General features: G+C 46.0%; 1 protein-coding gene across 1 annotated transcript; it reads right to left on the bottom strand.

Annotated features, from left to right (window-relative positions):
• Nucleotides 1-1492: 1492 nt before the first annotated feature.
• On the bottom strand, nucleotides 1493-13982 carry Gtf2h3 (general transcription factor IIH subunit 3). Its single transcript, XM_042669012.1, has 13 exons — nucleotides 13911-13982; nucleotides 11725-11804; nucleotides 10636-10742; nucleotides 9769-9935; nucleotides 8558-8620; nucleotides 8340-8369; nucleotides 7965-7993; nucleotides 5958-6032; nucleotides 5261-5314; nucleotides 3768-3836; nucleotides 2713-2848; nucleotides 2569-2605; nucleotides 1493-2495 (listed from the first exon to the last, which is right to left on the bottom strand). The coding sequence occupies exons 1-13, from the start codon at nucleotides 13921-13923 to the stop codon at nucleotides 2426-2428; spliced, it is 930 nt and encodes a 309-aa protein (XP_042524946.1). The 5' UTR covers nucleotides 13924-13982; the 3' UTR covers nucleotides 1493-2425.
• Nucleotides 13983-14001: the final 19 nt, after the last annotated feature.

The raw sequence follows: 14001 nt of genomic DNA on the forward strand, positions 1-14001 counted from the left end.
CCGAGCAGCTAGGACTGCAGGCAGGAGCCACTGTGCCGGGCTACACGGATAACTTCATAACAAGAATAATAACGTTAATCGATCAATACATCTTTTATTCTGAAGATTCTGAAAGTTATGGCCTTGTAATGGTTGTTTCTTACTCTTGCAAATCTCGGATTGCTATAGTTAAAACAATGAATGACATTCAGTTTTTCCCTGCACCTCGACTCCTTTCTAGAGGACTGTAGTGATTCTCAGTATCCAGGACTAAAGCTTTCTAGGAGGCAAGATTTTTAAATACTTGGTGTTCCCCATCTATCTTTAGGGTATTAAGTCTACAAATTAAGTCAGCATAGCCAACTCCAAAGCCTAGAAAATGTCTGAAAAGTAAACATTTCTAAATATCCAACTTCTGCCCTATTCCTGTCTTCCACAAATTTTCTTCCCTATAAATAATTCGAAGAGGGCTGGGAAGGTGGCTCAGTGGTAGAGCGCTTGCCTTGCATGCATGAGGCCCTGAGTTCGATTCCTCAGCACCATATAAGCAAAAAGAAAAAAGCCGGAAGTGGTGTTGTGGCTCAAGTGGTAGAGCGCTAGCCTTGAGCTGAAGAGCTGAGGGACAGCGCCCAGGCCCAGAGTTCAGGCACCAAAAAAAAAAAAAAAGATAAATAATTTGAAGAGCCGGGTGACAATGGCTCACACCTGTAATCCTATTCAGGAGGCTAAGACCTGAGGATCGAAATTCAAAGCCAGCCTGGGCAGGAAAGTCCCTATGAGGTTCTTATCTCCAATTAACCACTCAAAAACCCGAACCAGAGCTGTGGTTCAGTGGTAGAATGCTATCCTTGAGCAAAAAGAGCTCAGGGACAGTGCCTGGGCCGAGTTCAAGCCCTGTGACCAAAAAAGAGAGAGAAAATACAAAGAAAGTGTTTCATAACTTGTGGAGTTTGCTTACGATGGATCTAGTTTAGGATTAGTGCCTCTCCAGGGATGATTGGATGATTTAACTCCTGAGAAATTGACACTACTAGCCAGGTAGGAGATGGAGTGTGGACCTTTAAAGTCTTAACACCAGAACACTAGCTGGCCTTCTGACTAGCTGGAAAGAATGTTCCAAAGTAGCTCCACCTGTTGGATTCTACAAAGAAGCCAGACATGGGGATGAACCTGGAAAACTACAAGGAAAAAAAGCCAAACATACCAGTTAAGAGCTAAAGGCTCCCGCATGTCATCCTAGCTACTCAGGAGGCTGAGATCTGAGGATTGTCATTAGAAGCCAGGCCAGCAGAAAAGTTCCTGTGAGAATCTTATTTCCAATTAACTACACAAAAACCAGAAGTAAATCTGTGGCTCAAAGTGGTAGAGCTCGTGCCTTGAGCAAAAGAGGTCACAGACAGTACCCAGGCCCTTAGTTCAAGTGCCACAAATGACCAAAAAAAAAAAAAAAAATGTGTGTGTGTGTGAAGATATATGCCTAAGATAAACAATGAATAAGAGGAAATAATTCAGCCAAATATGAAATTTTATTTTATTAGCAAATTTATATAAAATACATCATAAACGTTAAAAATAAGACTTGAACAGAACCAAGAATATAAAACATTTCAAATGAAAAATACCAAAGCCTTGTCAGCTTGTCTCAAAGATTATTCATCTTATCTATAAAACATTCCTAGACTGAAAATACTTATTCATTACCTTCAGTCTGTGAAACAGTAAATCCTTTTACTTTATTTTTCTGTTGGTACTCAGGGCCTTATGCTTGCTCAACAACACTCTACCACTTGAGCCATGGCCCCAAGCCCCTAGTCAATGTTTTTTAAAGGACAAAGTGATTCTCAATCTCAAGGATTAACAAATAATTGCAACGTGATCACCAAAATACTTGTATACTTATTAAAAATCCTGCAAATGCAGAATACAAAATCTACTAGAAATTACCAACCAGATACCAAATTATTTAAATAAAATTCACCTTCTGAGATGGTCTAAAGAGAAAACTTAAATCTATTTGCACAAATGTACTTTTGCAAATATACTTAAAACAAAACAATAAACGGACTGGTTGTTGAAGCTCAGCAGTGGGGTGCCTGCCTGCCTGCCTGCCAAGCACAAAGCAGGCCCCGTGCCAATCCCAGCACCAGCAAAGCCAAAGTCATCAGTTGGCTTCTGCTATACAACTGACTGCTACCTTAAATTCATCAAATTTGTGCTTTACCCCATTTCTATACAAACACTAACCAGGGGAGGTTTCAAGACATACTGCATAGGATGCCCTTGAGAAAGGGGCCTCAAGAAACACAGGATAAGTTTTTCAAGTATTTCCTGCAAGAAATTATTCTATATATAGCCGGTTTTTCAGAGCTCCCAAGGAGCTCTGACCCCATAACACCTGTGCATGGCCTTAAGCCATGACATCTGCACTGTACTTGTTGTTTCTCAGTCACGTGGACGTTTTCTGTTTCTTTTTCTTGGCCTTCAGTACAGGAGGAAGAGAAATCTTAAAGGCTGTCCTGAAATGACAGAGTATATGTTTTAGTGCTCTAGGTCTACAAAGCGTGAGCCACTCGCACACCTGATACTTACTCACACGTGGTGCAGATGGGGCTGAAGTTGCAGAAAACTATAAAATAAAAAAAAAGACAAAAGCCAGGAGTGTTTAAAGAGCAGAGTGGAGATTTTCTTCCCCTACCCCACCATAGAAACAAGGAAACCAACACATTAACTTACTTGACAGACACACAGAACAGACATAACCAATTTCAATGAGATTCCGATGGCAGAAGCAAGCAGCCCTGTAATCCACATGAATTGGGGGTGGAAGAATTAACTGAGATCTCTGGTCCTGATCAGGAAGAAAAACCCACTGTAAGAAAAAAAAAGTAATGCCGATGAGATAGGAGCATAATATAACAGTGTGGAGATGCAACAGTGAAACCCCGCTCTGGAACAAAAAAAATTGTTTTGTCAGTTGTGGGGCTTGAACTCTGGGCCTGGGCACTGTTCCTCAGCTCTTCAGCTCAAGGCGAGTGCTCTCCACTTGAGCCACAGCGCCACTTGCGGTTTTCTGAGTGGTTTATTGGAGATCAGAGTCTTTCTCGGGCTGGTATGTAGCTCGGTGGCAAAGCGCTTGCCAAGCAAGTGCAACGTCCTGGGTTCGATCCCCAGTACCAAAAAAAAAAAAGACAAAAAAAAAGTCTTTCCAGCCCGACCTAGCTTTGAACTGTGATCCTCAGATCTCAGCCTCTTGAGTAGCCAGGATTACAGGCATGAGGTACCAGCACCTGGCCCAACTTTTTTTCTAGAGGCAAGGGAACTTCTATTTAAAACAAGGGTAAACAAGGGTAGCTGGGCACTGGTGGCTCACACCTAAAATCCTAGCTACTCAGGAGGCTGAGATCTGAGGATTATGATTTGAAGCCAGCCCAGGCAGAAAAGTCCCCATGAGATTCTTATCTCCAATTAACCACTAGAAAACCAGAAGTCAAGCTATGGCTCAAAGTGGTAGAGTGCTAGCCTTAAGCAAAAGAGATCAGGGGTAGCACCCAGGTATTGAGTTCAAGCACCACAACCTATAAAAAAGTACAAATAAACAAAAAAACAAAACAAGGGCAAAGAATACCAGAAATTAGAACAGAGCATCCATTCAACCATGGCTTCGGACTGTTATAAACAGTCACATGGTGTTCTGAGAGGACCCGAAGCCCAACCTCCCCCGCTGCTCACACCTGCCCACTGCTTTCACTGTCAGGCCCCACCACATGGTGACACAGCTAGTTCATTACCAGTAAATACTGCAGGAGTGACGGCATCTGAGGCACCTTCAGGTACAGTCCTCCAGTGATGTCACATGCCTGCAAGACACACAGCAGACCCTCTGCCAAACCAGTCCCTACTTGGGAGTCCCCAGGGGCTCTTCAGGTCTGCAAAGGCTCAGCTGGTGTGTGAGGGTGATTCCTGATGTCATGACTCTTTCTGGAAGAATCCTCCTGCCCCTGGCCCACTCTTAAAGGCTATGGCAAGGAACAGGACAAGCAGGGTGCCATCCTCACAAAGTGAGTGTTCCGGTGTGTTCAGAGAGACAGTGAATCAGGATGGTTACCACAGGAATAATGTTACAGGCTAGGATCATTTCTAAGAGAAGTGAGGAATGGTCAGGGAGGGCTTCTCTGGGGAGGTGACCCAAAGCAGGGACCTGAGTGGGGCCAAGTAACAGGCCTGAGGGCCCAGCAGAAGGCACAGGGGATGGCAGGAGCACTCTATGTCTGCAGAGAACGAGAAAGTCAGGACACTGCATATGAGCAACAAGAGACCCATGGGATTCAAGGGGAAGGTTTAAGCAAGGGAGTGACATGATCTCATCTCTAGAGTTCTGACTGCTGGGGTGAGAACCACCTTTGACAGGAAGATAAACAGACAACAGAGGACTGCTGCAGCCTCCTTCAGAGGATGACAGGTAGCTGCCTCTGGCCTGAGTCTTGTTAGGGACAGACACAACAGGACTTGCTGGTAGACGTAAAAGAAGAGCAAGAGAACAGACAGGACAAGTCAGGATTGGGTTGGACTTGTCAAGTAAACTGTACTGCCACTCACTGAGACAGGAGCAGAGGCCACATAGAAAAATCCAGTTTTTTAATTAGGGGAGTCACCTTTATAACAGAAATACACCAGATACAATTAGTAACACTTCATTTAACCCAGGATATCCATAGGACTATCATTTTAAGATGTACCAATACAAAAAAAATTTTCTTTTTTTTTTTGTCAGTTGTACGGTTTGAACTCTGGGCCTGAGTGCTGTCCCTCAGCTCTTCAGCTCAAGGATAGCGCTCTACCACTTGAGCCACAGTACCACTTCTGGTTTTCTGGTGGTTCATTGGAGATAAGTCTCACAGACTTTGGAGATAAGTCTCACAGACTTTCCTGCCCGGGCTGGCTTTGAACCGTGATCCTCAGACCTCAGCCTCCTGAGTAGCTAGGATGACAGGGGTGAGCCACCAGTGCCTGGCACAAAAAAATATATGTATATTTTTTTTTGGTCCGGTCGTAGGGACTGAACTGTGGGCCTGGGCGCTGTACCTCAGCTCAAGGCTAGCGCTCTACCACTTGAGTCACAGCGCCACTTCGACCTTTTTTTTTTTCTTCTTATGTGGTGCTGAGGAATCGAACCCAGGGCCTCATGTATGCAAGGCAAGCACTCTACCATTGAGCCATCTTCCCAGCCCCCCCAAAAATATTTTCTATCCCCACCAATACCAGGTGCTCACTGAAAACATACCTGCTGGAGGAGTCCTGAATCTGAATCTAAAACGCAGGCATCAATCAAAATACTCTGAAAAAACATTCAAAACATTATAGGCGTAGGGATAGCAAGCATTGTCTGTCCTTCAGACCCGCGTTCCACATGCACGGACTGCACAGGCAGAACTTCGACGGGCAGCTCAGCACCAGACCTGGCCAGGCTGCGGTTACTGCGCTCTGCCGTGATACTCAGAATCGCACACGGCCATGCTTCCATGGCGAATATTACACACGGCTGGAGCTGCACTTCACATTAAAACTCAAGGTCAGAGGCATTCTGTCTTTTTTCTAAATAAATGTATCAATGAATCAAAATTCATATGGACATTTCAGTTATTTGCAAAGTAAAAATACCAAATCTTTATACACCTCCCTGAAACAGGCAAGGCTCATGCAGCAAGCTGTGAGATCAACAATTCTTAGCTGGGGCCAAGATGAGCTTAAAAAACAGGGTGGGGCGGGAGGGGGAGGTTGCCTTCTTCCCTAACATAGTGCAAATCTGCACTTTGGGTGCACTGTTCTATGGGCCCCAGGCCCAAGTGAGAAGTGACCAGGCCCCCGTGTGGATTCTGGACTCCTAGTCCATTACTAAAGCTCTTTAGCCAAATACATGGGTTGGTGAAGTGATTCCTTCTCTGGGAAGCAGGACGCTCTGAGGATGGCCCTCAACTCACCTGCTTCTGCGCAGCAAAGATAACGTTCATGAAGTTCATGTACTGCAGCGCGCTGTCTTCTGCAGCCTTGATCACCTAAAAAGCACACACCAGACCCCCAACATTACACTGCCACTGTCATGTCTGCAATTTGCCTTTTATCACCGTTAAATAATATCTGAATGTACAGTCGACAGAATTCCCCAAATCCTACTGCAGAGAAAAGTCCCCTGATGATCCTCCTCCTAGACGGCCCTGTGTGCACCTGCGCGCATGCACACACGCACACACACACAGAGGTATACACTCTACCTACAAGTCACACAGCCTGCTTTTTTTCCAGTACACAGTATACAGCAGGAAGTGGTCTTTATGCCCATGAAACAGAACAGAATGTCTATCATTTGATGGCAGGGCTGAGTTCTAACAACTATGTCACTGGGCGATTTTTCTGTTGCTTGAAGAGTGAACCTCCCAGGCCTACTCCACAGCGAGGCTGTGGCCTGTATCCTTCAGCAGGCAGCCAGAGTTGGCTTCGATGCCTGTATACACCCTTCTGACTTCAAACACTTCCACTGTCCACTATTGGTCTACAAAGGGCATGGAAGCAGTTTCCACATGTTTAATCAATGCTCGGACCACACACTCTTTGCACAGCTATCTGACTACTCCTGAACACCAGTGTGACTGCCAAAATGCATGCATTCACTTTTGGTAATTACCCAACTCCCTTCTGAAAATCTACCAGCTACCAACAGCAATGACACATGGGAGCAACCCCACCCAACCCTACACTGGCCCTGGGACCTGGCAGGGTTTTTATTTGTACAGAACAACAAGCAATGAAAAGTCTATCATTTGATGGTTCTTTGTTTTTTGCAAGTAAACTTGACTTTCAAAAATCAATTTATGGCCAGGTGCCAGCGACTCACACCTGAAATCGTAGCTACTCAGGAGGCTATGATCTGAGGATTGAGGTTCAAAGCTGGCTCAGAAGAAAAAAGAAGTATGAGACACTTATCTTCAATAAACTACCAAAATAAAGCCAGAAGTGGAGCTGCAGCTCAAGTGCTAGAGCACCAGCCTTGACCAAAAGAAAAAGGCTTAGAGACAGCACTAGGGACCTGAGTTCAAGGCCCAAGATGGTACAAGAATTTTTTTATTTAAAAAAAAAAAACAATTTATGGCTGGAGATGTAGCTAAATGGTAGAGAACTTGCCTAGGGTACACAATGCCCCTAGGTTTAAACCCCAGCACCACAAAAATTATAGATAGATAGATAGATAAGATAATGAGCTCTTTTTATTTTTTGTCATCATTGGGCTTTAACTCTAGGTCTGGGCACTGTCCCTGAACTCTTCAGGTCAAGGTGAGCACTCTACCACTTGAGTCACAGTGCCACTTCTGGTTTTCTGGTAGCTAATTGGAGATAAAGTCTCAGGGTCTACTGGGGATTCACTTCTACTTGAGCCACAGCTCCATTTTTAGGTGTGTGTGTGTGTGTGTGTGTGTATGTGTGTTTTACTGGGAACTGAACCCAGAGTGCTACACCTACTAGGCAAGCATTTCGCCATTGAGCTACGTACGTGTGTGTGTGTGTGTGTGTGTGTGTGTGTGTGTGTGTTTTACTGGGAACTGAACCCAGAGTGCTACACCTACTAGGCAAGCATTTCGCCATTGAGGTGTGTGTGTGTGTGTGTGTGTGTGTGTGTGTGTGTGTGTGTGTGTGTGTGTGTGTGTGTGTGTGTGTGTGTGTGTGTGTGTGTGTGTGTGTGTGTGTGTGTGTGTGTGTGTGTGTGTGTGTGTGGTCATTTTGAGATAGTCTTACAAACTTTCCTGGATTACTGGCTGACTTCAAACCACAATCCTGTCTTCATCTTTCCCTCTACGGCTGGGGATTCAACTCAGAGGCTTATACATGCTGACAGGCAGTGCCCTGCCTCAGATGTCCATCTCCAGCCCTTCCCAGTATGTTTTCTCATCATTTGCAATTGTACATGAACATGGTGACACTTTTTCAAATCTTACCAGTATCCTTGATTTCATCTCTTGATTATCTACAAAGAAATAAAACAGGTCACAATTGAACTGATAGGGTGTGGCTCAGCAAACAAGTGGCTTTCTACTCAATTTTTAATCACCCCAACAAACATACAGCAGGATTACAGTTCTCATAGAAAAACACAGGCTACTCAGGTGAGGATCGCAGTTCAAAGCCAGCCAGGGCAGGAAAGTCCATGAGACTCTTATCTCCAATAAACCATGAGAAAACTGGAAGTGGCGCTGTGGCTCAAGCAGTAGAGCGCTGGCCTTGAGCTGAAGAGCGCAGGGATGGCACCCAGGCCCAGAGTTCAAGCCTCACGACCGACCAAAAAGAAAAGAAAAAAAAACACAGGCTCCTACCTTTGACTTCCTTATTCATTCTATGAATATCTTAAGTTCTTATCATTAAGGAATATAAACTGTTGTTCTCATGAATGTCCATACCCAAAAGCTAGAAAATGTCTCCATCTAGAGCTAGAAGTGAAATCTGCGCATTGCAGAGGACCCCCTCCCCTCTCCCTCCCGCCTCATCCCCCACCCCTACTGTCCTGCTCTTGAGCTATGGAATCAAAGGATACAGCAGAGGGCTTTGGCCAGGGACCCCGCCAGCAGAGTTTCTGTATGTTGGCCTTTTATGTCACCTACAAAGAGTCAAAAGCATTGGAAAGTGAATTTTAAAATACTTTCTTCAACTATAGTCATTTTCAAGCCAAAGTATTTGGTAATGAAGACGATAATAAAAGGCAAAAAAAAAATATAGATGAGAATATTTAGAGGAAGAAAGGCTTGTAAAAGCACGTGCAGAATTGTACATATATATATATATATATATATTTTTTTTTTTTTTTAGGGGGGGGAGGTCAGTTGTGGGTCTTGAACTCTGGGCCGGGGAGCTTTCTCTGAGCTCTTCAGCTCAAGGCTAGCACTCAACCACTTGAACCACAGTGCCACTTCTGGTTTTCTGGTGGTTAACTGGAGATAAGAGTCTCATGGACGTTCCTGCCCGGGCTGGCTTTGAACCACAATCCTCAGACCTCAGCCTCCTGAGTAGCTAGGATTACAGGTGTGAGCCACTGGCACCCAGCCTTAAAAAAATTTTTTTTGGGTCAGTCGTGGGGTTTGAACTCTGGGCCTGTGCACTGTATCTCAGCTCTTCAGCCTAAGGCTAGAGCTCTACCATTTGAGCCAGTGTCACCTCCGTTAAAATATATTTTAAGGAACAACATTAAAGAAAAACCAGAATGGAAGAATTAGAAAAAGAACCTCCCCAATCAACTCTTGTGAACTGCCAACAACACAACAACAGTGGGGCTGGGAAGGTGGCTCAGTGGTAGAGTGCTTGCCTTGCATGCATGAGGCCCTTGGTTTGATTCCTCAGCACCACATAAGCAGAAAAAGCCAGAAGTGGGGCTGAGGCTCAAGTGGTAGAGCGCTAGTCTACAGCTGAAGAGCTGAGGGACAGCGCCAAGGCCCAGAGTTCATGCCCCATAACCCACAAAAAAAAAAAATCCACAACAGTCCACTGGGTGCTGTGGCTCACGTCTGTAATCCTAGCTACTCAGGAGGCTGAGAATCTGAGGATCTCGGTTCAAAGCCAGCCTGAGCAGGAAAGTCCATGAAACTCTTATCTCCAATAAACCACCTGAAAACCGGAAGTGGTGGCATAGCTCAAGTGGTAGAGTGCTCGCCTTGAGCTGAAGAGCTGAGAGCTCACGCCCAGATTTCAAGCTCCACAACCGACAAAAAAAAAAAAAAAAAAAACAGGAACAACGATAATAAAAGCTGTTACTCTTGGTCATCAGATCTTTAATCTCTTCAACTATCACTTCATTTGCGGCCGTCAACAGCTCATATTTTCCATCTTTGCTCCCTGAGGGATTGCAGTCAGGAAGGGGGTTGCCAGCATCTCCAAAGAAGTCTCCAAGTCTGCCGTGCTTCCCAGGATACAGGAACCGGCTGCAACGGTAGCAAACCCTCAGTACAGTGGCTGGGCGCCCTTGCCCTCACAGATCACAACACTGGAGTCAGAAGAAAACCAAATAAACCCATTGGTTTTTGCACTCATATAATTCTATTCTTTCCTCTTCTTCCTTCCTCCATCCTTCATTCCTTTTTCACTTGTGGTACCAGTGACCAAACCCAGAGCCTATGCATGATGGTTAGGTACTCTACTTCTTCAGTTGTGCCCCCCCCCCCCGCCTTTTTGGTTATATTTAGTTTTTGAAACAGGGTCTTGCTAACTTTACCCAAACTAACTAGACTCAAATTCTTTCTTTCTTTCTTTCTTTTTTTTTTCTGGGGGGGGGGGGGGGGGTCCAGTCATGGGGCCTGAACTCTGGGCCTGGGCACTGTCCCTCAGCTCTTCAGCTCAAGGCTTGCGCTCTACCACTTGAGCCACAGAGCCACTTCTGGCTTTTTTCTTTTTGCTTATGTGGTGCTGAGGAATGGAACCCAGGGCCTCAGGCATGCAAGGCAAGCACTCTACCACTGAGCCACCTTCCCAGCCCAGGTACTGCTTCTTGAGGCACTGGCTGTTTCACTGCTACAGACAAAATTCCTTTGGCCACCTGGACTAGGTACAGTGAATGCCAAGAGGCACAAACCCCGATGAACACTAAGCACGGACCAGGAGGGAGGAGACAATGGTCACTCCTACCTTTCCTCGAAATGGCTTGCTATGACAGCAAGCTTGTTGGAGCGGCTCATGAATAAGTGGGAGTTCCCCAGCACCATCACAGCATCTATGCACTTGGATAACGTGAACTGGTGAACAAAGAGAGGACACGAGAAAAACAAATTAGCACTCCAGATAACATGCCCAGTCTTAAGGTTTCACTGAAATCTGCTTGTAAGGTCCATTCCTGAAGGCGAACAGACCTCGCCCAGTACCTGCGTTACCTAGGCAACTGGGAAACCTGGAAGAAGTCACACCCGAATTCGCTGAGGTCTCATCTTAATCTGATGTGGCCACACCTTTCTCCCACCTGATCCCACTTCCCTTTACCTGGACACACCCTTCCCCGCCCCCTACCCTATATAAGGCCAAACCCGGGGCCAGACGGTCTCTTTTGCCAGCCACGTGGAGTGCCAACCTTGCCTGGTCCCAGCAGGTCTACTGAATAAACTTACCCCTTACCTGAATACCACGTGCGTGGTGCAGTTCTTGCTATCTCTTTTTAAAAACCTAACACTGCTCAGGAGCAACTTTCCTCCAAAACTATAAGCAAAAACATTTTTTTTAAAATCATTTTTGTGCCAGTACTGGGGCTTGAACTCAGAGCCCCTCCCTCTACCATTTGAGCTACACTTCGATTTCCAGCTTTTTGCTGGCTAACTGGAGAAGAAAATAATATAATTTTCCCATTTTTAAAGACTAGATACTGTATGATATCTAGAAAAGGCAACAGGGAGAGGGGATGGGGGCAACAATTATCAAACTCCTGTATGAGGGAACTTTATGTAGTGAAAAGTAATGGTCCAAAGCCTGACCTATTGGGACATGCCTGTAATTCCAGCACAAGGAGGATGGAGAGTTTAATGCCAGCCGGGGCTACATAGTAAGATCCTGTCTCAAGAAAGAAGGAAGGGGGGGAGGGGAAATAGGGGAGGAGGAGAGGGAGAATGAGAGAGATATGCTAGGTAAATTTTATGGCAGGTAAGCTATATCTTAATAAAGCTCTTTAAGAACGAATACAAATATACTCCAATTTAAACAAAATCATCTGAAGGCCTTACACCATCTTACCTGGGATTCCTTTAATGCTTGCTTCCCCCACCAAATTGGATTGGTATCAACTATGATGACCAAAAGATTCAATTCCTCCTCTGAAATCATCAATAAGAAATTCATTTTAAAACCATTAGCTCATGAAAATCAGTCAAAGGTAACATTGCAAAGTGTAAAGTAAGTTTAAGACCAGCCCTTCAATGTTTAGCGCCTTGCAGTCAGGAAACTAATAGGCCAAGTTCTTTTTAGCATTCAGCTTACTGGGCCCTCAAGCAGGCCCCACCTATTCCCTGCACTACTACACAAAACAGGAAACACCACAGGGCAGGGATTTCGGTCCATTCTATTCACTACTTATCTTCCACATCCAGCAAACAGCACACACCCAATAAATATTGACCAAATAAACTCCAAGACACTTGCATTTTAAATGCCTGGCCAAGGGCAGAAGGCAAGAAATAACCAGTAGTAGGGTCACCAGTAGAATTTCAGGCACAGCAGACTAGAGAGAGATGTAGGAGCTATTTTGGCCCAGTGTTCATCCATACATCCAGCAGCTGGGCCAGGTGCAATGAGGAACCAATTTTTAAAAACCAATTTTTAAAAAGAACAGATAAAATCCCAGTTACTCAGGAGGATGATTGTTCAAGGCCACCCCAGGCAAAAAGAAAAGTGAGACACTACTTCAACAAGTAAGCTAAGCATGACAGAGCACACCTGAAATCCTAGCTAATCACAAGGCCATAGTTTAGGGTAAAAGGATTATGGTCAGAGACAGGAAAAGAGAGGGGAGTGGGGGAGGGGGGACAAAGGGGGAGAGGGACAAAGAGAGGAATAAAGGGAGGGAGGGAGAGGGGGGAGGGAGAGACAGACAGAGCCCAACCAAAAGGGAAAAAAGGAATTACTATAAGATTTTTGCTGTGAAGGGGCTGGGAAGGTGGCTCAGTGGAAGAGCGCTTGCCTTGCATGCATGAGGCCCTGGGTTCGATTCCTCAGCACCACATAAGCAAAAAGAAAAAAGCCAGAAGTGGTGATGTGGCTCAAGTGGTAGAGCGCTAACCTTGAGCTGAAGAGCTGAGGGACAGCGCCCAGACCAGACCCCCCCCCCAAAAAAAATTTGCTGTGATAACCCTACACCAGCCAGGTCAGTCATCTCAGCAACTGGGGAGAAGGCTGAGACAGGAGGATAAGAGTTCCAATCTCTGAGATCCTGTCTCAAAAGAAAGAAACACACTGCCCGGCGCAGGTGGCTCACGCCTGTCATCCTAGCTACTCAGGAGGCTGAGATCTGAGGATCATGGTTCAAAGCCAGCCCGGGCAGGAAAGTCCGTGAGACTCCTATCTCCCATAAACCACCAGAAAACCGGAAGTGGCGCCTTAGCTCACGTGGTAGAGCGCTAGCCTTGAACTGAAGAGCTGAGGAACAGTGCCCAGGCCCAGAGTTCAAACCCCACGACCGACACACACAAAAAAAGAAACACACATACTCACACCCAAAAAACCTACACCAGCTTTATGACACGCTCACAAGTACGGCTCAACCCTCACTTCTTTCTCCAAAGACCTCAAAGCTCTATAACCAGTAGTTTGATTCATGAACACAAAACTCCTCACCTCCCGGTTTCTCTCAAGCGTCACCGGGTATCTCGGCCTGCCCCAGGGCCTTTCTTTGCAATGCACTCTCAATGTTATAGACCATGTTAGACAATTTGCCCCATGAGAGTTAGAATGTGTTTGTGGCTTTAACTGAGCATCACTATCCCACAATACTGTGAAATCTGGGAAATTATGTAACCACTTAATCACAATAAAAAATTTTGGAAAATAAATACATAAATAAAATGCACTTCTCTCCGAAGTTGGTAATCAAGTCTTCCTTCCATCTCGCCCTTTCCTTCTAACGAAAAGTGGGTCCTCCCGACGCTGGTGAGCACGTCCTGGCCTCGCCCTCCAACCCCTTCGAAATGGATCTTCCGTGCTCACGCCTCTGGCCCCCGGGATCGTTTCTCCACCAGCCTCCCTGCGTCCCGGCCCCGGCCGCGCTCCCCGACACGCGGGAGGCGACCCAGAAAGTCACTGAATGAATGAGACACAGGGCTACGCCGCCGGAGGTCCCACCCAGCCCAAAGACACACTCCCTTCGGCGGGCCGAGGCGTCCAGCCCTGGGACCCGGGTCCAGTGTCCCGCCCGCAGCTGCCCTCACCTTCGGAGACCATGGTGCAGCGACGCCCGGGGAACAGCTGGCAATGGTGCAGCCAGCGTCCAGAGAGCGCAAAGCCTGACTTCCGGCGCGC

Source organism: Dipodomys spectabilis, unplaced genomic scaffold, assembly GCF_019054845.1.
Source record: "Dipodomys spectabilis isolate Male_0828 unplaced genomic scaffold, ASM1905484v1 ptg000480l, whole genome shotgun sequence".
Lineage (NCBI taxonomy): Eukaryota > Metazoa > Chordata > Mammalia > Rodentia > Heteromyidae > Dipodomys > Dipodomys spectabilis.